At 45.2% G+C, this 24,210-nt stretch overlaps 1 protein-coding gene across 2 annotated transcripts in view; it reads right to left on the bottom strand.

Moving 5' to 3' along the window:
- Window positions 1-3,830: 3,830 nt before the first annotated feature.
- TMEM167B (transmembrane protein 167B) overlaps window positions 3,831-24,210 on the bottom strand; it is a 73,732-nt gene continuing 53,352 nt past the window's right edge. For both annotated transcript variants that reach the window (XM_073561046.1, XM_073561045.1), the window contains one exon: window positions 3,831-6,287. In XM_073561046.1, the coding sequence (XP_073417147.1) occupies window positions 6,205-6,287 (83 nt within the window). In that variant the 3' untranslated portion in view covers window positions 3,831-6,204. The remainder of the gene's footprint in view (window positions 6,288-24,210) is intronic.

The following is a 24,210-nucleotide window of genomic DNA, read 5'->3' as shown; positions in this document are numbered from 1 at the left end:
ATACTGTAGCATTATGTGGAGCTCGTCATATACTGTATGGAACATTATATGGGACCAATTATTCTGTATGTAGAAATATATGGGGCTCATTATTCTGTATGGCGCACTATGTGGTGGCCATAATACTGTATAGAGTAATATACTGTCCATTTTTTGAGCTATTGGAGAATTTAAAATAGTTATCAGTCATGTCATGAAAGAAGTGAAGTATTTTACATTGTACTATACCAATATTTCTCTGCCGTATCGGAGCATCATGAATTGTGGTATATGTTAAAGGGGTCCACTGACACTCTTTGGCCCGAGCCACACGAAAACCTGGAGCCAGCCCTACTGCCCCCACAACTTTAGCCAAATAACCCCCAGTTTTCAATGTGTAACTATTATTATAAAGTAAATTAAGGTTGACAAGCTTAAGTAATAAGAATTGATATTGTTGGCATTGAAATGGGCACTGTAGGTGTTTCCTGCCCTCCACTCCCTGCCGACTTTGCTTCCCCATTGACTTGCATTGGGTTTCGTGTTTCAGTGGGACCCCCGACTTTTCCCTATAGTCGGCCGATTTCGTTCGACCCGACTTTTGCGAAAGTCGGGTTTCTTGAAACCCGACTCGACCCTAAAAAGGCAAAGTCGCTCATCTCTAGTGGTGAGCACTTTGAACCCCCAAGTGCTTCACAGAAGTTTATAACATAGCCGTAAAAATAAAAAAAATTTTTCCCCCAAAATGATCTTTTCACCCCAATTTGTTCTGAGTATGATGATACCCCATATGTGAGGGTAAACCACTGTTTAAGGACATGGCAGACGCTTTTTATTGCAAAAAAATAGATTTTGCATCACCATATTTTGTGAGCTATAATTTTTCCAAATTTTGGCCCAGAGTCATGTGAGGTCTTGTCTTTTGCTGGACGAGTTGACGTTTTTATTGGTACCATTTTCGGGCACATAACATTTTTTGATCGCTGTTTATTCAGATTTTTGGGAGGCAGAATGAACAAAACCCAGCAATTCATGAATTTCTTTTGGTGGGGGGTGGCGTTTATACCATTCCGTGTGTGGTAAAATTGATAAAGGGGGGTTTTATTCCTCGGGTCCGTACGATGACAGCGATACCTCTTTTATATCATTTTTTTGTTTTGGCGCTTTTATACAATAAAAATTACTTTATATAAAAAATAGTTATTTTGCATTGCTTTATTCTGAGAGTTATAACTTTTAAATTTTATCGCTGATGACTCTGTACGGGCGCTTGTTTTTTGCGGGACAAGATGATGTTTTCAGCGGTACCACGTTTATTTATATCCGTCTTTTTGATCGCGTTATTCTACTTTTTGTTCGGTGCTATGATGATAAAGCATTGTTTTTTGCCTTGTTTTTTTGCCTTTTTTATGGTATTCACTAAAAGGGTTGACTAGTGGGACAGTTTTATAGGTCGGGTCGTTACGGACGCGGCAATACTAAAAACGTATTTTTCACTTTATAAGGCGCACCTCCCAAATTTGGTGAAAAAGAGAATTTTTTATGTTAAATGGAGGGGCATCTTATAATGCCAGTGTCCCTCATCCTGGTATCTATATAACCCCCATCCTGGCACATTGCCCCCTTGTGCTGGCACATGGCCCCCTGGGTCACTACATGCCCCCCTGCTGGCACTCACATAGCCCCCCTCTCTCTATATGCTCCCCTGCTGGCACACACATGGCCCCCCCTCTCTCGATATGTCCCCTTGCTGGCATGCACATGGCCCCCCGTCCCTATATTCCCCCCTGCAGGCATGCACACAGGCCCCCCCGTCCCTATATTCCCCCTGCTGGCATTCACACTGCCCCCCCATTCCTATATTTCCCCCTGCTGGCAAGCACATAAAATAACATACACTTAACTCGCCTTCCGATGATGGCTCCTGCTTCCAGCATCCCCGTGGCTCTTCCTGTGTCTGTGCTGACATCCTCCTCCTGCGAGGGCGCGCGGCAGCAGCTGCTCATTTAGGCAGTTCATTGTAGCTTTAGGACCTTCCGTCATGTGACCAATAGGACCTGCGGTCACGTGACTCCCAGTGCACTTTATACATGCAGTCCAATCTGTTGGCACTACATTATACAGCAGGAACTGAGCAGCTTATGGAATAGTCTTTTAGGGTACTTTCATATTGCATTCAAGCACCCGTTTGGTGACCTCCGTCGTGGCTTATGTCCAAACACACCTCACCCCTCCCGCAAAAAGGGATTCGTACCTATGCGCCAACGGGTCATAAACTATAACAGTACCGGTATAGCGAACATATGCTCTCAAGGGCATCACTTTCGAACGTGTATGCCTTGTAGAGTTGGACACCCAGACATAGTAGACTACTTATTCCAGAACCACTATCACTGAGCAATAGCACCGACTGAGTGCTGCAGTAAACACTGCGTAAGCAGGAGATATTGTTAATAAAACTAACTGGTTCAGCGCTGAGTCTCTGTCGCTGCTCTCAGTATCTTTTATGGTCTGCAGCATTGACTTGATGTAGACATTGAAGACAATGACTAATCTCAGTGGCTTGGCCCAAGTAGACACCATGAACCGCAGAGCTCAGCAATTGTCTGCACTGAACATGACATACGCTGCAGACAATAACAGACTGCAGCAAAGGAGACTCATCTCTGGACCCAGGGGTGAGTAAAGCAGTTTTTTTTGTTTTTTCTTAAAGAAAATCTGTCAGCAACATTTTACACAGTAACCAACAGTGTCAGGTCGGTGCCGTTATAGTGATTAAAATGCTACCTCGGATCCGTTTTTTGACGGATCTGTCGCAGCAGCTGTAGGAATTTTTAAAGGAATAGAATTCTGGAGAGAGATTTTTTTTATGTGCCAGAATGGAAAATGTGTGCACATACCCTTAAAAACGGAATGCGTCGGCGGACAGAGACAGATCCTGCACCGATAGGCTTCTATTATAGCCAATGACGGACAGCGCTGGATCCATCGGTGTCCGACTTTTTGACGTACACAAAAACGTTACTTTGTCTGTCGTCTCCGGCCGACGGACAAAGATTTTCCAACGGATCCGTCGAACAACGGATGAAACGTGCGGCCATCCATCGCAGTTCGTTGCTAATACAAGTCTATGGGAAAAAAAAGATCCAGTAGCATCAGATTCTGGATCCGTTTTTTTATAAAATTGACGGATCGTGACTGATGGCAAAAAACTGATGTGTGAAATAGGCCTAAGCAGGTGACGCCATTTTGCTAAATGTTAATTTTTTTTTTTTTAACCCCACAATAGTATATTCAGTATGTAAGATAGGGGGGAGGTCACTGAAGGATCAGTGTCCTGTTTTAAGCTCAAGGATGAACTTTTAAGTAGAGCACCACATGAAGACCCCCCACAGGACCACTCTGAGCACGAAAATCTCATTAACTGAAATAAAAATTAAACAACCACAAGACGGATTTCATCAACCAAGGTATCATTTTAATCAGTATAACCTCACCAACCTGACACTTTCTGTAAGTTACTGTGCACAATCCTGCTGACAGGTTCCCTTTAAATAAATCAAACTGGGAGAGAGTGGTTTTATTCACAAAATGTTCACAGCTGTAATCTGCATCACATGACCTTTTTTTGTTAAAGACAATGCTTTCTTTCTCCCCAAATAATGACATAAAACAGCACCCAAAACCAACTTCTTGCACAAATAACGCAATAATATACAAATATTCTTATATTCTCAACCAATTTGGTAATTTCTGCAGTATATTCTACATAGGATGAGATTCTTTTGCAACATTGCTGACCCTAATACAACAAGTGCGTGAAAAGCAAAATAACTGCATAAAAGAGTAACTGTCATTTGGATTTTTTATTTATTTGTTCATAAAATATTGGTAGAAGCAAAGATAAGAAAACTTTGTAATACATTCTATTAAAGAAAAATATTTCTCTCTTCACCTCCAGCCTCCTGATATTTCATTCTCAATTTACTAGTAAAATCTATAATTAGTGAAGACAGAGCTTGATTATGGAGGGATCAGATTACAGTCGCTCCTCATTAAAGTCTATGAAGAGGGGAGTTGGAGAGACACAGACATGCTTTAACAAGTTTATCTGAAAAGACAGCTAAGATTTAAATACTTTACATATAGATACAAAAATACACTGCTCAAAAAAATAAAGGGAGCACTCAAATAACACATCCTAGATCTGAATGAATGAAATATTCTCACTGAATACTTTGTTCTGTACAAAGTTGAATGTGCTGACAACAAAATCACACAAAAATCATCAATGGAAATCAAATTTATTAAACAATGGAGGCCTGGATTTGGAGTCACACACAAAATTAAAGTGGAATGTAATGTCCTTAAAACAAGTAAAAATGAGGCTCAGTATTGAGTGTGGCCTCCACGTGCCTGTATGACCTCCCTACTGTACAATGGCCTGGGCATGCTTCTGATAAAGCGGCGGATGGTCTCCTGAGGGATCTCCTCCCAGACTTGGACTAAAGCATCTGCCAACTCCTGGACAGTCTGTGGTGCAACGTGACGTTGGTGGATGGAGCGAGACATGATGTCCCAGATGTGCTCAATCGGATTCAGGTCTGGGGAACGGGCGGGCCAGTCCATAGCTTCAATGCCTTCATCTTGCAGGAACTGCTGACACACTCCAGTCACATGAGGTCTGGCATTGACCTGAATTAGGAGGAACCCAGGGCTAACTGCACCAGCATATGGTCTCACAAGGGGTCTGAGGATCTCATCTCGGTACCTAATGGCAGTCAGGCTACCTCTGGCGAGCACATGGAGGACTGTACGGCCCTCCAAAGAAATGCCACCCCACATCATTACTGACCCACTGCCAAACCGGTCATGCTGAAAGATGTTGCAGGCAGCAGATCGCTCTCCACGGCGTCTACAGACTCTGCCACGTCTGTCACATGTGCTCAGTGTGAACCTGCTTTCATCTGTGAAGAGCACAGGGCACCAGTGGCGAATATGCCAATCCTGGTGTTCTGTGGCAAATGCCAAGAGTCCTGCATGGTGTTGGGCTGTGAGCACAACCCCCATCTGTGGACATCGAGCCCTCAGACCATCCTCACGGAGTCGGTTTCTAATCGTTTGTGCAGACACATGAACATTTGTTGCCTGCTGCAGGTCATTCTGCAGGGCTCTGGCAGTGCTCCTCCTGTTCCTCCTTGCACAAAGGCGGAGGTAGCAGTCCTGAAGCTGGGTTGTTGCCCTCCTACGGCCCCCTCCACGTCTCCTGGTGTACTGGCCTGTCTCCTGGTAGCGCCTCCAGCATCTGGATACTACGCTGACAGACACAGCAAACCTTCTGGCCACAGCTCGCATTGATGTGCCATCCTGGATAAGCTGCACTACCTGAGCCACTTGTGTGGGTTGAAGGGTCTGTCTCATGTTTCACGAGTGTGAAAGCACAACCAACATTCAAAAGTGACCAAAACATCAGCCAGAAAGCATTGGTACTGATATGTGGTCTGTGATCCTCACCTGCAGAACCACTCATTTATTGAGTATGTCTTGATAATTGCAAATAATTTCCATCTGTTGTCTATTCCATTTGCACAACAGCATGTGAAATTGATTGTCAACCAGTGTTGCTTCCTAAGTGGACAGTTTGATTTCACAGTTTGATTTACTTGGAGCTATATTCTGTTGTTTAAGTGTTCCCTTTAATTTTTTGAGCAGTGTCTAAAGGCTTTTTCATTAGGGAAACACTTTTTGCTACTGGAACATTAAACTGTTTTGGTCTTTCACAAGGGCATTTGAGATGAGGAAAAATGGGCTTAATTTTCCTAAATTAGTGCACAGGCTGTCTGGCAATGCAGCTCATGTGACTGGGAATATCCCTTTAAACAAGACAACACATGTGTGGTGCGGTTTCTCAACGTGTGCACGTGACCTAAAACTAGTTTTGAATATTTCTAAAGAAAGCTGTTAAAGTCATAAAAGTCTTCTAAAAATGTTATAAAGAGAACCAAGAGGCAATTGTACATTTTCTCGTAGAATCATTGCTAAGATAAAGCACATACAAAATTACATATACAGTTCATTTCAGCAAAGTAAAAATGAGTGCAGTTTATTTTTGTATGTTGCAATCAGACTGCCACCAAGTGTCTTCATCCATAATAATCTAAAGATTTCCCTTCTCCATTTTCCACGTATCCTTTGCTGGGCAGCCGAATTAAGGGTATCACCATATCACTTTATAAACAAGATGTAGAAGGCCATGGCAAAACAGGACAAAGCCACTGGTAAGTGCAGACGAGATCCAATCACTGCAGCTAGAAAAGAAATAGCTTGCATTAGAATATTACATTGATTAGTCATGGAAAAGAATCTGACCACATACATCCGTCAAAAGGATTTATCTACGGCCTGTTTCACACTTCCGTTTTTGACCATCAGTCAAAATCCGCCGTTTTTAAAAAAAAAAAACGGATCCGCCATTTTTTCCGCCATTTTTTTTGGCGGATCCGTTTTTTTCCCCATTGAGATGCATTGCCGGCAGATCTTGACGGATGGCCATCCGTTGGATCCGGTTTTTTGCGGATCCGCCAAATTTTTTGCGTCCGCCGACATGCCCGGACAGACCATGCAACGTTTTTTTTGCTGCAGGATCCGCATTTTAGAGTGCGCATGCCGGAGGAAGGAAGTCAGCCGGAAATTTAACCGTGAAATCATTTCTGGCGGACGTAAAACTCACTCTCTCTTTTTCTCCTCCCCGGGCTACGGTTCCTTTACAATTCTTCATTCATCGGATCCGTCAAAAAAAAAAAAACGGTCCGGTGGCATCCGTTCACATCAGTTTAGCAACGGTTCCGCTTTCCGCCATTTTGACGGATTTTGACTGACACAAAAAACTGAAGTGTGAAACAGGCCTATCCAAACTGTTTTCTACAGACAGTGCCGATTATGATAGGCTGTAGTTCAAACAATGCAGAAATGGGCTGACTCCACATGTTCAAGTTTCACAGTCTGTGTATAGACTGCAATTTCAGAAATCGCCATGGGTCTCCTGCAAACAGCCTCATATATGGTAAGTCTACGAGACTGGTGAGGTCAGAAGACTAGTGGCCGGTCAGGAAATCACAGTTCATACATGTGCTTCTCACAATCATCAAAAAGTTAATTTATTTCAGTTCTTCAATACAAAAAGTGAAACTCATATTTTATAGTAATTACAAACAGTGATCTATTTCATTTATTTATTTCTGTTGATGTTGATGATTGGATTATGGCTTACAGCCAAGATGGTGGTTACTGTGTGTGTTGGGGGACACTCATTCGTCAACTGGATTAAGGCACGCAGCGCACGGTTTCTCACTTAAACAATCTATTTCGGTTTATTCAAGCATCATAAACCAAATAATGTGAAGTCCAGTACATTACATCCATGGAACATCATAGGCACTAACAGTTTGTTCCAATAACAGATACTGTAGCACACGGCTTTAAACACTTTACTGACACTTACACCCACCAGTCCTCCAATGACTAGTTCCCGGGGGTGTCCCTACGCCGTATCAATGTCTCTACACACACCGCATTACACGCCATTAGGTCGCAGTCTCTAATCACGCAGGACCTCACTTCGTCCAGTTACCGTGGGATACTGCACAGTTCACAGTAACCCCTTTACCTTTGCTGTTACTTTCCAGGAGCTCCGCTCCATACACGGACCTCACAAATCCTGGTTTCCAGGAAAGCTGCCTAACATGGAATAACTGTACTAAACAACGCCTTGCACACCAGGCCACCCGACAGATCCAGACCGTCAGAAGGACAGTAGCTTCCCCAATGCAGTGCCATCACAGACTCTGCCAGTACATGTCTCACCCTGTGCTCTTCAGGAATCCGGTCCTATTCCCAGGACCTTCCAAAAAAGAGACCATTCAGGTAGTACATGGTCTCACCCTGTGCTCTTCAGGAATCCAGTCTTACTCCCAGGACCTTCCAACACAGAGACCATCGAGGTCCATGGCCTCACCATATGCTCTTCAAAATCCAGTCCGCTCGCAGAACCTTCCAACACAGAGACCTCATGTGCAATTCAGAAATCCAATCCTCTCTTAGGACCTTCCAACACAGAAACATCATGTGCTCTTCAAGAAGTCCGTCCTCTTGAGGGACCTTCCAACACACAGGTGTTGTGAATTCACTTTCTGGTCTACCTCTGGTTGCTGGTGAGGGTGGTGGAGCTGATTGTATTGACAGAGGAGTCGTGAGTTCTCTTTCCGGGCACCCTCTGGTGGTTGCAGGAGGTAATGACGCTGATCTAATTAACAGAGACCTGCCACCTGATAATGAGGATGACGATTGGACATCTGGAGTCTCTGACTGGATTTAAGACAGCCGACTCCCTCTATCCATGCTGGTGATTTTTCCTGCCTCCTGAGGTCTTAGTTTCCAGTTCAGTCCCTGCATTCTCAAGCTAAGTGTTCTTTGCTATTGTTCACATTTGATTTGGTTTTGTCTATTCAGTTTTGTGTGCTCAGGCAGCCCCGGCTGGAGCTTTGCTGAATTTCCATCCTTATGTTACTGTTTGTGCCAGGTTGCTTTTTGTCCCTTATTAGATTGGCCTCTTTTTGCTCTGTTTCCAGAATATGCCAGAGTGCTGATATAGTGGGTGAAGTCTAGTGACTTCAGGTTTTTTTTTTGCTATCAGAAGTGTTGGACATTTTTGCAGGGTTTTTTGGCGTGATTGCAGACAGCATCTTTCCTTTCCTGTCCTTTCTAGTTAGTGTGGGCCCCATCGTTTGCTCAGCCTATTTTCCTACCTGTGTTTGTGTTTTCATCTTGTCTCACCGACAATATATGTTTGGGGGCTGTCTATTCCTTTGGGGTCTGCTCTGGGGCAGTTTAGATTTCCCCTTTTATTGCTTTAGGCTTATTTAGTCCTCCGGCTGTGTCGAGGAGTCTATAATCATTGTAGGTATGCTCCACGGCTACTGCTAGTTGTGTGGATAGGATCAGGGGTCTGCAATCCGCTTAGTTACCAACCTCTCTGGTTTTCTGTGGCTTAGCTTGGTCTTGTTTTCCTCCTCGGTGACCCAATCATAACACAGGCCTTTCAAGACCTTACATCACTACTCATGTGACCAAACCCCTGCCACAATATGTAGCTGTAACCACCCCCATAGGTGGGAGATGTGTGGTTAGTCAGTTCCGCCCAGCTCTCCGTTAACCCTGTAAGCCCCCCTATTATAAGCAAACAAAAACTTGTGGAACTACAAGCCCCAGAACAAAAACATTTTGGGCTTACAGCACAGAGGACCTCCTCTGAGACACATACCGGCCATTTACAATAATGTCTCACCATCACAGTTACGCCTGCGATTGCCATGCACTCATATGGCCTCAATACACCTCTGTGCGTATTCTGAGGAGAACTTTCCGCGCCCCCTAGCTGTAACAGGGGTCACTGCCTCACACAGTAAATCAGAATACTTTATAACACTAGCTTGAAAAATAATTTTAAAATCCAAAATGTTGGCCTACTGAAATGTATATTCAGTAAATGCATTCAATACTTGGTCGGGGCTCCTTTTGCATCAATTACTGCATCAATTCGGCGTGGCATGGAGGCGATCAGCCTGTGGTACTGCTGAGGTGTTATAGAAGCCCAGGTTGCTTTGATAGCAGCCTTCAGCTCGTCTGCATTGTTGGGTCTGGTGTCTCATCTTCCTTTTGACTCTACCCCATAGAGAATCTATGGGGTTAAGGTCAGATAAATTTGCTGGCCAATCAAGCACAGTGATACTGTTGTTTTTAAACAAGGTATTAGTACTTTTGGCAGTGTGGACAGATGCCAAGTCCTGCTGGAGAATGAAATTTCCATCTCCAAAAAGCTTGTCGGCAGAGGAAAGCATGAAGGGGTCTAATATTTCCTGGTAGATGGCTGCGCTGACTTTGGTCTTGATAAAACACAGTGGACCTACAACAGCAGATGACATGGCTCCCCAAACCATCAAGGATTGTGGAAACTTCACGCTAGAACTCAAGCAGCTTGGATTGTGTGCCTCTCCACTCTTCCTCCAGATTCTGTGACCTTGATTTCCAAATAAAATGCAAAATGTACTTTCCTTATGGAGTGCGTCAATGACTGCCTTCTGAACATCTGTCAAGTCAGCAGTCTTCCCCATGATTGTGGAGCCTACTGAAACAGACTAAGGGACCTTTTTAAATGCTTAGGAAGCCTTTGCAGGTGTTTTTTTGTTAACGATTCTAATTTACTGAGATAATGACGTTTGGGTTTTCATTGGCTGTAAACCATAATCATCAACATTAACAGAAATAAACATTTGAAATAGATCACTCAGTTCGTAAAGACTATATATGAGTATCACTTTTTGTATTGAAGAACTGAAATAAATTAACTTTTTGATGATATTCTAATTTTGTGAGAAGCACAACTGCATAAAGCTACCTATCGGTATGAGCACACGTTAAGTATTTGGTGCCAAAATCGCTGCATCATTTTTGCATCTATTTGCAGGAAAACCGCAGCCAAAAAGCTGAAAGTTTTGACATGCTTCGGAATTAAATCTGCAAGTCAAAAATAAGCAACATGTGCATGAGACCTCAGGATTCTCATTCACTTTACTGACATCAGGAAATTCTTTAGGTTTTGTAATAAATCTGCATCGTGTTTACAGGTCCTGAAGGAGATCATTTATGGCTTCATTGCCGTTTACAACGCTTTAGGGTAAGTGCACACGTTGCGGATTGTGCTGCGGATTTTTCCGCACGGATTTGGCCGAATCCGCAGGTCAAAAGACCTGTGGTTTATCTGCGGATTGGCCTGCGGTTTGACACCTCTACAATGGAACTGACATGCTGCGGATTAGAAACCGCGGAAAAATCCGCAGCATGTGCATAGTGTTTTTCATTGATTTTAATGGTACTGTACAACGTAGCAGAAACCGCCAAAACCGCTGCGGATCCGCAGCAGAATCCGCAGCGTGTGCGCATACCCTTATGCTTTTATATTAGTTGGGCTACCAAAGGAACACAATAAAATCAGCCAAATCTGTTCTCTTGGCACGTTGGCTTCAGTTAATAGTTGTATTCAGCACGATGTAACTCTGGAACATCAAAACATAGCTCACAAATCTGTCAGATTTAGAGCTTTTTTCTCGACAATACTTCCACAGTTATTGTGTTTTTCATCCCCCATAATCATTTTTATTGCAATATTTTATCTTTCTTATATCAGCTGTTCTCAGAGGCGGCCGGAACTAATCAGTTACAAAGCTGCACAGAGCAGTTTCAGCCGCTACCGGGAACAGCTGATTGGCGGGGCGCCGGGTGTTGCACCCCCACTGATCAGACATTGATGACCTATCCTAAGGATAGATCATCAATGTAACAGTTGTGGACAACCTCTTTAATATTAAGTGTGAATATGCCAAGTCTTAATCATGGTTAGTTATTTAACATGGATAGCAATAAAATAGCACATTTGTTTGCTCAGCATATCTCTATACATACTTCTTAAACTCGCATAACCACAGAACACCTAGAAAAACTGGAAATACTACTTCCAACAGTAACCAATGGTTTTAAAGAAGAAGCAAGACTGAACTGTGGGAGGCGTAATCAGAGAGATTGGGAAAGAAACCTGAAGGAAAAAAATGTTACAAAATAAATACAGTGCTATGCAAATTAATTGGGACAAAGCATTTTTTTTTTAAGTAAAATCGTAAGTTGGTTACCAGTCAGTGATTCAAACCAGTTTTAACTGCTTTGATCAGGTGTGAGTGCCTGTTCAAAGCAGTTAAAACTGGTTTGAATCACTGACTGGTAACCAACTAACAATTTTACTTAAAAAATGCTTTGTCCCAATTAATTTGCACAGCACTGTATGTAGTCAGCCAATTACCCTTACCTATTCAAAGAGACACTATTGGTGATAGGGGGAAAAAACAAAAACACAGACTTTTTGTAAATGTGTAGCCTGCAGCATCTGTGACAGCATTCAGTTCGGCCATCTCCGGCAGTCCCATTAAGGCTATGTGCCCACGTTGCGTGTTAAAACGCACACTGAAAACCGGACTCCTTCCCAGAAATCGCGCGTTTTTTCCCCAGCGCGATTTTACCGCTATTCTGTTCGCGATTTTGCCGCGATTTTCTCAAGCACTTTCCAAGCGATTTGAAGCATCGCTTGCAAAGTGATTGACAGGTTGGTCACACTCGTCAAACATAATGTTTGACAAGTGTGAGCAGCTTTTTACTATTGAGGCCGCCTATGCGGCATCAATAGTAAAAGATAAAATGTTAAAAATGATAAAAAAAAAATAAAAAATCGGGGTATATTTACCTTCCGACGTCCCGCACTTCCATCCCGGGCCTCAGCGTTCCCAGTAATGCCTTGCGAGACCTGTGATGACGTTGGTCTCGCGTTACTATAGCGATCTCGCGAGACCGCTAGAGTCACGCGAGACTACATCGTCACAGGGCCTTGCCGCAAGGCATTACTGGGAACGCTTAGGCCGGGAATGCAGCGCGGGACGTTGGAAGGTAAATATACCCCGATTTTTTATTCTTTTTTTTACAGGGGTATGGTACCCAGGGCCTGGAGGACAGTCTCCTCTCCTCCACACCGTGGGTACCAACCGCACATGAGACGCTTAACTTCCCGCATGGTGGGCATAGCCACATGCGGGAAGTAAGCGATTCTCATGTATTCCTATGGGTGCGGAATCGCGGCAATTCTTTGCGATTCCGCACAAAAGAATGTTCATGTTGCGCTTTTTTCCGAGATGCGATTCCGCCGCGGAAAAAAGCGCAGCATTAGCACAGCATGTGCGGAATGCCATAGGAATGCATTCTGTACAAGATTTTTAAACGTTTTCGCGCCAAAAATCGCGGCAAAAACGCTTCAAAATCGCATCGTGGGCACACAGCCTAAAAATGAATGGAACGGTAGTGCACATAATTGATCACCGGCCATTCAGCCAATTTTTTAAATTGGTAGGGTCCCATCGGTTGGTCCCAGCAATCAGGATGGTTATCCCCCAGTTCAATGAATAAATGCCAAATGTGAAACTATGTCTTTGAATAAAACTCTGAATCTTTATAAAAAAAAAAAGTGAATAATCAAACATTTTTTACAAGAACAACAGAGGCTAAGTCAGGGCCTGATCATGGCAGTCAGTCAACCCAGAAAATTGCCCTTGAAAGTATCCTGAAGTGGAGTCATGAAAACCATCAACTGAATATAATTAACCCCTTTACCCCCAAGGGTGGTTTGCACGTTAAAGGGAACCTGTCACCCGTTTTGGCCGCTATAAGATGCTGCCACTGCCTTTCAGGGCTTATCCATCCTGAAAGAGAAGAAATAAAACGGGAGGTCCCCCTCAGTCGGATTACAGAGAAAGAGAGGAACCGCCAAATAAGATTTAGTCAATTGCCATAGCAAGACATTTAATGTACCTAAACTCTTACATCTATGTACATACAGTCTCCACCCAAAGTGCGCCATGCACATCCATAAAAACTAAAGGAGGGAAGTGAGTGGGTGCTGTCGTGGACTCTATAAAAGAGTATTACCGGTAAGTAATCTGTTTTTTTCTCTTCGCCATGACAGCTCCCATTGAAAGACTTTCAGAGAACCATCACCTGGGAGGGACCACTGTGTTGAGGACAGATCTCTTGAAAACCATGTCAGAGGATTACGATAAATCAAGCTTATAGTGACTGTAAAATGTAGAAGGTGAAGACCATGTTGCAGCCTTACATATGAGATCAATAGGAACGTCCACCTTCTCAGCCCAGGAGGATGCCATAGCCCATGCTGAATGTGCCTTTACCCATCCGGAGGACTTTCACCTTTTGCTGAGTAGGCCAGACAGATTGCATCTCTGATCCATCGGGATAAGGTGCTTTTTGTGACTCCAGACCCCCTCCTGTGGCCCTGAAAGGACACAAACAGAGCCCTGCTCTGCCTCCAGGGACAAGTTCTTTCTATATAACCCAGGACAGCTCTCCTCACATCTAAGGTGTGAAATCTCTTCTCCTCAGGATTTGAAGGATTATCAAAAAAGGAGGGAAGATCTCCTGACTTCTAGGAAATCTGTCCACTATCTTAGGGAGGTATGACTGGTCTGGCTTCAAAACTACCCTATCCTGAAACACTAACAGGATGGGAGGGTAAATCGACAGAGCCTGAATGTTGCTCACTCTCCTAGCGGACGTTAAAGCAACTAATAACGCAGTCTTCAATTAAATAAGTTTCAATCAAACAGAGTCTAAGGGTTCAAACGGAGGGCCTGTCAGGGCGTCAAGAACCAGGTTCAGGTTCCAAGGGGGTAAGCGAGTAATGTGCACCGGGTTGCTACGCTCACATGCTGAAATAAATCGTACAACCCATCTATCCCCTGCAATATTGTGACCATACAGGGCTCCTAGAGCTGAAATTTGAACTTTTAGGCCATGTGCCCACGTATGCAGAAGAAAAACGCACTTCTTCGCAGGAAAAACGTGCAGGTTCTTTTGCGTTTTTTTTCGCGTTTTTGCACGGTTTTTTTCGCGTGCGAAATTCAAGCACATTCCAAGCGATTTGAAGCATCGCTTGGAATGTGATTGACAGGTTGGTCACACTCGTCAAACATAGTGTTTGACGAGTGTGACCAACTTTTTACTATTGAGGCTGCCTATGCAGCATCAGTAGTAAAAGATCTAATGTTAAAAATAATAAAAAAAATAAAAAATCAGGTTATATTCACCTTCCGGCGTCCCGCGCAGCCTTCCCGGGCCATCAGCGATGCTCCCGTTCCCAGTATTGCCTTGCGAGACCTTTGATGACGTTGCGGTCTCGCGATGCTGTAGCGGTCTCGTGAGGAATAGGGACCGCTACATTATCGCGAGACTGCAACGTCATCAAAGGTCTCGCAAGGCATTACTGGGAACGGGAGCATCGCTGAGGCTCGGGAAGGCTGTGCGGGACACCGGAAGGTGAATATAACACCATTTTTTATTCTTTTTTTACAGGGATATGGTACCCAGGGCCTGGAGGAGAGTCTCCTCTCCTCCACACCGTGGGTACCATCCGCACATGAGCCGCTCACTTTGTGCATGGTGGGCATAGCCACATGCGGGAATTAAGTAAGCGGATCTCATGCATTCCTATGGATGCAGAATCGCGGCAATTCTTTTTGGAATTGCGGCGATTTCGCAAAAAGAATGAGCATGCTGCGTTTTTTTCCACGATGCGATTCTGCCGCGGAAAAAATTGCAGCATTAGCACAGCATGTGCGGAATGCCATAGGAATGCATGGAGTTCGTTCTTTATGTGTTTTTTAAGCGTTTTTGCGGCGAAAAATCGAGGTAAAAAAGGTTAAAAATCGCAACATGTGCACACAGCCTTAGTGTATTAACTGAAAGACCCATCTACTGATCCCTCTGCAGAAACTCCAGAATAGCAGTAGCAGGCATCTCATTAGAGAAGGCCCCAGTATGAAAATTAAGGAATTTCCTCCACACTCTACTATATATTTTTGTTGTGGATTCCTTCCTACTCTGCAGAAGGGTATTAATCAGGTCATCAGAGAACCCGTTTAGTCTCAGTAACTGCCTGTCAAGTTCCATGCTGTCAAGTGTAGACCCTTCACCTGAGGATGAAGGAATGGGCCCTGAGAGGGAAGGTCCGGATTTGATGGAAGGATCCAGGGGTCGGATATAGACATGGCTCTGAGCCACGAAAACCAAGGCCTCTTGGGACAAAATGGAGCGATGAGAATCACTCTCGCCCTCTCCTCTCTGATCTTCCTGTTGACCAACGGAAGTACCACCATCGAGGGAAACACATATACCAGATGGAAAGGCCACAGAGACTGGAGGGAGTCAACTATCTCTGCCTGGTCTGCTCTGTTCAGAGAGACAAACCTTTTGACTTCTCTGTTGGCTTTGGTAGCGGACAGGTCTATTTCCGGAAGCCCCCACAAGTCCACTATCTTTCTGAAGATGCGATGACTGAGCGTCCATTCCCCCTGATGCAAGGTATGGTGACTGAGAAAGTCTGCTCTGAAATTGTCCACTCCCCTAATGTGAAGGACTGATAGAGACAAGAGATGGGATTTGGCCAGCTCCAACATTCCCTGCGCAGTAGACATCAGAGTCCTTGATCGTGCTCCACCTTGTCGATTTAAATACGCAACGGATGTGGCATTGTCCGACAGGACCCGCACATGAGACCCGCGCAGCTGTTGGAGAAATTCATGTATAGCATGACAGATTGCTTTTAATTCTCTTAGAGGAGTCGTTGGCTTCTTCTATGGACCACTGTCCCTGGACTAAGCTATCACCTAAATAAACCACCGATCCAAGGGGACAAGCGTCAGTAGTAACCATCGTCGAGGGTGTCACCACCCAAGGAACCCCAGTAGAGAGATGATCTTGATCTAACCACCATGACAGGTAGTTAACTACCTCTCATGACAGTGTTATCTTGACATCCAGTCTACCCTGCAGCCGTTCCTCCTCGTTGAGGACCTTATGCTGCAGATGTCTAGTATGAAACTGGGCTCACTGAACAGCAGGAATGCAGGATATAAGGGAGCCAAGGAGGGACATTTGAGGGCTATCTATTGCTGACCTCACATTGTGCATTAACCCCTTCATGACCCAGCCTATTTTGACCTTAATGACCTGGCCATTTTTGGCAATATTGACCAGTGTCCCTTTATGAGGTAATAACTCAGGAACGCTTCAACGGATCCTAGCGATTCTGTGATTGTTTTTTCGTGACATATTTGGCTTCATGTTAGTGGTAAATTTAGGTCAATAATGTTTTCATTTATTTGTGAAAAAAATGGAAATTTGGTGAAAATTTCGCAATTTTCACATTTTTAATTTTTATTCCGTTAAACCAGAGAGTTATGTGACACAAAATAGTTAATAAATAACATTTCCCACATGTCTACTTTACATCAGCACAATTTTGGAAACAAATTTTTTTTTTGTTGGGAAGTTATAAGGGTTAAAAGTTGACCAGCGATTTCTCATTTTTACAACAAAATTTACAAAACCATTTTTTTTAGGGACCACCTCACATTTGAAGTCACTTTGAGGGGTCTATATGGCAGAAAATACCCCAAAGTGACACCATTCCAAAAACTGCACCCCTCAAGCTACTCAAAACTATATTCAAGAAGATTATTAACCCTTCAGGTGCTTCACAGCAACTAAAGCAATGTGGAAGGAAAACATGAACATTTTAATTTTTCCAATAAAAAATTTCTTTTAGCATCAATTTTTTCATTTTCACATGGGCAACAGGATAAAATGGATCCTAAAATTTGTTGGGCAATTTCTCCTGAGTACACCGATACCTCATATGTGGTCATAAACCACTGTTTGGGCGCACGGCAGGGCTCAGAAGGGAAGGAGCGTCATTTGACTTTTTGAATGGAAAATATGCTGGAATATTTAGCGGTTGCCATGTCGCGTTTGGAGAGTCCCTGTGCGCCTAAACATTGGAGCTCCCCCATAAGTGACCCCATTTTGGAAACCAGACTCTCCAAGGAACTTATTTAGATGCATAGTGAGCACTTTGAACCGCCAGGTGCTTCCCAAATTGATCCATGAAAAAAAAAGGACTTTTTTTCACAAAAATTTTCTTTTAGCCTCAGTTTTTTCATTTTCACATGGGCAATGGGATAAAATGGATCCTAAAATTTGTTGGGCAATTTCTCCTGAGTGCAGAGATACCTCATATGTGGTCATAAACCACTGTTTGGGCACACGGCAGGGTCCCGAAGGGAAGGAGCACCATTTGACTTTTTGAATGGAAAATTAGCTCCAATCGTTAGTGGACACCATGTCGTGTTTGGAGAGCCCCTGTGTGCCTAAACATTAGAGCTCCCCCACAAGTGACCTCATTTTGGAAACTAGACCACCCAAGGAACTTTTCTAGATGTGTGGTGAGGACTTTGAACCCACAAGTGCTTCACAGAAGTTTATGACGCAGAAAAGTGAAAATAAAAAAATAATTTTTTTTCCTCAAAAATAATTTTTTAGCTATTTTTTATTTTCACAAGGCTAACAGGAGAAATTGGACCACAAAAGTTGTTGTGTAATTTGTCCTGAGTACACCGATACCCCATATGTCAGGGGAAACCACTGTTTGGGCGCATGGGAGAGCTCAGAAGGGAAGGAGCGCAATTTTGGAATGCAGACTGATGGGATGTTCTGCGGGCATCATGTTGAGTTTGCAGAGCCCCTGATGTGCCTAAACAGTAGAAACCCCCCACAAATGACCCCATTTTGGAAACTAGACCCCCCAAGGAGCTTATCTAGATGTGTAGTGAGCACTTTGAACCCCCAAGTGCTTCACAGAAGTTTATAAACGCAGAGCCATGAAAATAAAAAATCATTTTTTTTCCTCAAAAATGATTTTTTAGCCCACTATTTTTTATTTTCACAAGGGTAACAGGATAAATTGGACCCCTAAAGTTGCTGTTCAGTTTGTCCTGAGTACGGTGGCACCCCATATGTGGGAGGGAACCACTGTTTGGGCGCACGGCAGGGCTCAGAAGGGAAGGAGCGCCATTTGACTTTTTGAATGGAAAATTAGCTCCAATCGTTAACGGACACCATGTCGTGTTTGGAGAGGCCCTGTCTGCCTACACTTTGGATCTCCCCCACACATCACCCCATTTTGGAAACTAGACCCCCTAAGGAAGTTACCTAGATGCATAGTGAGCACTTTGAACCCCCAGGTGCTTTACAGAAGTGTATAACGCAGAGCTGTGAAAATAAAAATATTTTTTTTTCCTCAAAAAATGATTTTTTTAGCCCGCTATTTTTTATTTTCACAATAGTAACAGGAGAAATTGGACCCCAAAAGTTGTTGTCCAATTTGTCCTGAGTACGCTGGTACCCAATATGTGGGGAGGGACCACTGTTTGGGCACACGTCGGGGCTCAGAAGGGAAGTAGTGATATTTTGAAATACCGACTTGATGGAATGGTCTGCGGGCGTCATGTTACGTTTGCAGAGCCCCTGATGTGGCTAAACAGTGGAAACCCCCCACAAATGACCCCATTTTGGAAACTAGACCACCCAAGGAACTTATCTAGATATGTGGTGAGCATTTTGAACCCCCAAGTGCTTCACAGAAGTTTATAACGCAGAACCGTGAAAATAAAAAAAATCTTTTTTTTCCTCAAAAAATGATTTTGTAGCCCGCAATTTTTTATTTTCACAAGGTTAACAGGATAAATTCGACCCCAAAAGTTGTTGTCCAGTTTGTCCTGAGTACGCTGGTACCCCATATGTGGGGGGACCACTGTTTGGGCACACATTGGGTCTCGGAAGGGAAGTAGTGACGTTTTGAAATACCGACTTGATGGAATGGTCTGCGGGCGTCATGTTACGTTTGCAGAGCCCCTGATGTGCCTAAACAGTGGAAACCCCCCACAAGTGACCCCATTTTGGAAACTAGACCCCCCAAGGAACTTATCTAGATGTTTGATGAGCACTTTGAACCCCCAAGTGCTTCACCGAAGTTTATAACTCAGAGCCGTGAAAACAAAAAAATTCATTTTTTTTCACAAAAATCATTTTTTTAGCCCCCAATTTTTTATTTTCCCAAGGTTAACAGGATAAATTAGACTCCCAAAGTTGTTGTGCAATTTTTCCTGAGTACGCTGATACCCCATATGTGGGGGTAAACCACTGTTTGGGCACACGTCGGGGCTCGGAATGGAGAGAGTGCTGTTTGACATTTTGAACACAAAATTGGCTGGAATAAATCGTGGCGCCATGTCGCGCTCGGAGACCCCGTGATATGCCTAAACAGTGGAAACCCCTCAATTCTAACTCAAACCCTAACCCCAACACACCCCTAACCCTAATCTCACCCTAATAATAACCCTAACCACAGCCCTAACGCCAACACACCCCTAACCCTAATCCCAACTCTAACCCTAACTACAAGTCTAACCCTAATCCCAACCCAGCCCTAACCCTAATTCCAGCCCTAACCCTAATTCCAGCCCTAACCCTAATTCCAACCCTAACCCTAATTTTAACCCTAATTTTAACCCTAATTCCAACCCTAACCCTAACCCTATTTCTAACCCTAACCCTATCTGTAACCCTTATTCCAACCCTAACCCTAATTCCAACCCTAACCCTAGTTCGAACCCTAAATGGAAAAAAAAATATTTTTTTTATTTTATTATTTGCGCCTGGCTATGGGGGTGATAAAAGGGGGGTGTATTTACTTTTTTTTTTTCATTTTGATCACTGTGAGAGTGTATCACAGTGATCAAAATGAAAAATGAACGGGCAACCGGCAAATTCATGGGCGCCGCCATCTTGGACAATGGCAGGCGCACTGCGCATGCGCCCGCCATTTTGCAAGATGGCGGCGCCCATGATCCGGACGCCGGGAGCCACGGCGGGACACCGGGAGCACGATCGGAGGTCTTGGGGGGATCGGAAGGTGGGAGGGAGCGATAGACAGGGGAGGGGGAGCAGATGACGGCGGCGAACGATCGCCGCCGTACATCGGTGGCGGGGGCCGATCGGCCCCGCCAGTCGGTGTGTGGGGGGGTCGGGGGTCAGTGTCCAGCCATGTCCGATGCTATTGCAGCATCGGCCATGGCTGGATTGTAATATTTCACCAAATTTCATTGGTGAAATATTACAAATCGCTCTGATTGGCTGTTTCACTTTTAACAGCCAATCAGAGCGATCGTAGGCACGTGGGGGCTAAGCCACGCCCCCAGGGATTAACTGTAGAGTGTCCTTTGTGTGCGGGTCGGGTGACCTTTCAGTGACCCCGGTCACCCGACCCGCAGGGGGGCTATTTATAGCATGACGCCTACGTAGGCGTCATAGGTCGTTTGGGCACGACTTTTCATGACGCCTACGTAGGCGTCATGGGTCGTGAAGGGGTTAATGCCAACATCTTTACCTCCGGGAGAAGACATCTCTAATTTACAGAATCTAGATGCAGGCCCAGGAAGGACTGAAGAGTTACCGGGACCAGTCTGGACTTGACCCAGTTGATTATCCATCCTAAAGCCCGCAAGGATGAAATTGTGTCAGCAAGTTGATCCTCACATTGGGAGGCTGATTTCCCCACTACCAGGAAATCATTTAAGTATGGAACTATCAACGTGTCCTTCAACCGCACATAAGCCATCACCTCCAGCATCAACTTGCTGAAGACCCGAGGAGCCATAGATAGACCGAAAGGCATTGCCGTAAATTGAAAATGACGGATGTGACCCTCCATGATGACCGCCACTCTGAGATATCACTGAAACTCGGCATGTATTGGCAGATTATAATAAGCATCCTTCAAGTCCAGAACCACCATGAAGCATCTGGGAAATAAAAGTTTGATGGCCGATCTCATGGATTCCATCTTGAAGGAATGGGACAGTAGGAAGTTATTTAACTTCTTTAGATTAATGATGGTTCTATAGGAACCATCTGGCTAAGAAATCAGAACTAAAGGAGAATAAAATCCCCTCCCCTTTGGTCCGCCGACCTCTACAAGAACATGTTTAGACAATAGGCCCCTAATTTCCAACTCCAACGCCTCCTGTTGCGCAGGACACTTTAGAGGAGTCAATATAAAGGAGTCTGGGGGAACTCGGCCGAATTCCAATTTCAAGCCAAATGACACCAGGCTTAGGGCCCAGAGATTAGATGTTATTTTTTCCCCATTCATAGCAGAAGAAAGACAACCTGCCACCCACCGGAGGGCCAGGACTAGCAGAAATTGTCTCCGCCCTTGGAGGAAGACCCACTAAAAAGGGCATCTTTCTGTTTGGTCTCTCTTTTGCCCCAGCGATCCTGGTTCCTATAGGTTCTCTTTCTACCAAATGGCTATTTCCTGAAGGCCCTCCTGTAGGACGGGAGAAACTGGTTAGGGAACCCCTTCTTCCTTTCACCTGCCTTGGTGAGGATATCATCAAGCACCTTGCCGAACAGGTTTCTCACCCTGGCACGGAATCGCGCATAGCTTTGATTTAGCTTGCAGATCCCCTTTACAGTCCTTTAGCTACAAGACACGACGAGCAGAGTAGGCCAGTCCCACTGATCTGGCTACCAGGCGTAAGTTGTCTGCTGAGGCATCAGCCAAATAAGCCGTAGCTCCCCTGATCAGAGGGATAGAGGACAGCAACTTGTCCCTAGAGACCCCTTTCTTTAACTGCTCCCCCAAGTGATCCACCCAGACCAGCATGGATCTTGCCGTGCAAGTGCCTGAGTTAGCTGGTTTGAAGGCCCCTGTACAAAACTCCCACGATCTATTAAGGAGCGTGTCAGCTTTATGATCCAAGGGGTCAGCCAGAGTCCCAGAGTCTTCTACCGGCAGGGTGGAGTGCTTGGAGGTTGAAGCTACAGCGGCGTCCACTTTAGGCACCTCAGACCAAGTTGTCAGATTGTCATTATCAAAGGGGTATCTCCTCTTTGAGGTTGAAGGAATGAAACCTCGCTCTCCTTGCTTCCCCCACTCCTTCTTGACCACATTCTTCACAGTGGCTATTACTGGAAATGCTCGCCCCTTCCTCTGTGAGAGGTCAGCAAACAAAATCTCCTGTGTGGCCTTCTTAGCATTTGTAATCCCCATGGTCCCCCGAACTGATTTCACCAGATTTATCGATACTTTCAATGGGGAAACAGGAACGCCCTTCTTCATCAGACGATGATGACGCCTTAGAGGAATCAGCAGATTTAACCTCGCTACAGTCAGAAGAGGGGCTGGAAATGGGGGAAGCACCCCTTACACTGGACTTAAGTTTTCCAACTTAATCCGAGCCCCTGAGCAATTGGAGCTCCTCTCTAATCATAAGTCTTATATCATTCGCTCTGACGGACGATTCCTCCTCCAGAGTCTGGCTGATACAAGTTTGACAAAGAATTCTTGGGTAATTATCAGGAAGTGGCTGTGTACACAAAGCACATTCCCTATGCTTAGACTTCCCACTCTTTTTAACCCGAAGGGGTACACAGAAAGAAGGGGCAATCAGCTTAATAGGTAGAGCCCTGTAACACTCACTCAGTTAAGCTTGTTAGCACGGTACTGGTTCTGGAGGCGGAGGCACAGCCTGAGATGTGGTTTGCTTAGACTTCTTGTCTCTTCCACTCTTTTCCGTGGGAACCCCCTCACGGGAGCTTCCACTGCTGCTCTTACTACTTCTGCTATGAGCCTGCACATCCACCTTGTGGGTGCATTACAGAGTCTCCTAGGGAGGACCTCATGGCACACTGGCAGGCCCCACGCTACCAGATTTATATCTCATGCCACTCCCTCCCTCCCTTGGAAGTCATCTTCCCTAATTCCAGGGCAGGAGCACTTACCAGACTACTGCGCACGCGTGGCCCTACTTTCTCCCGGCGCCACCCTGCAGACACCGGGCCTCATGCATCGCGCCGACTCCACTGCCTCCCTGCCCCCAGAAGTGATCCCCACTACTTCCGGGGCAGGAGCGCTTACCCGGCTACTGCACACGCGCGGCCCCGATCTTCATTTTCCCGGCGCTGCTGCACAGACACCGGGCCCAATGGAGGAGCCAGGCAGCAGGATGTCCACACCCCGCTCCTCCTGGATGAGTGTCGGCCTGTCCTGCCACACCGCGTTCCCACATGAGCCAGGGTGGCGTCTCCCGAACCCTGGCCTCACGACATCCATCGCCAGACGAGGAGGGATCGGACCAGCAGGATTCCCCCCGACGCTGTAGCCCCTGCCATTCCCTCGGATACCGCAGAGGCAGCCTACACAGCCCAGGTGTCCTCTTCTTTCAGCAGTTTCCCGTAGGAAGAGGAAACCAACTGAGGGGGAGAGGGGGACCGCCCCTTATATTTCTGTAGGTTTCCTGTTCCTAGGGACGGATCCCATCTCAGTGGGTGCTGTCGTTGTGAAGAGAAAATACGTTTTATTATACTCAATCGGGGGAGCGGTCCGGTCTGATGGGTGTTGTAGGTCCGGGTCCTCCTATCTTCTTGCAAAGTCGGCCTCCTGTTGCTTCCTCGATCCCGGCATTGCGTTTCTGCGCAGGCGTACTTCTCTGCCCTGTTGAGGGCAGAGCAAAATACTGCAGTGCGCAGGCCCTGGGCCTCTCTGACCTTTTTCTGATAACCAGCCAGACAAAACTCACAGCTAGGGGTTGCAACCCTCAGCTGTCAGCTTTAGCAATGCTGATTATCAAGAATAGAGGGGCGCCCACACTGTTTTTTTTCAAT

The sequence above is a fragment of the Dendrobates tinctorius genome, unplaced genomic scaffold (genome assembly GCF_039654945.1).
Source record: "Dendrobates tinctorius isolate UK_male_01 unplaced genomic scaffold, ASM3965494v1 ptg000312l, whole genome shotgun sequence".
Lineage (NCBI taxonomy): Eukaryota > Metazoa > Chordata > Amphibia > Anura > Dendrobatidae > Dendrobates > Dendrobates tinctorius.
This window is presented reverse-complemented; position numbering and strand designations above follow the sequence as displayed.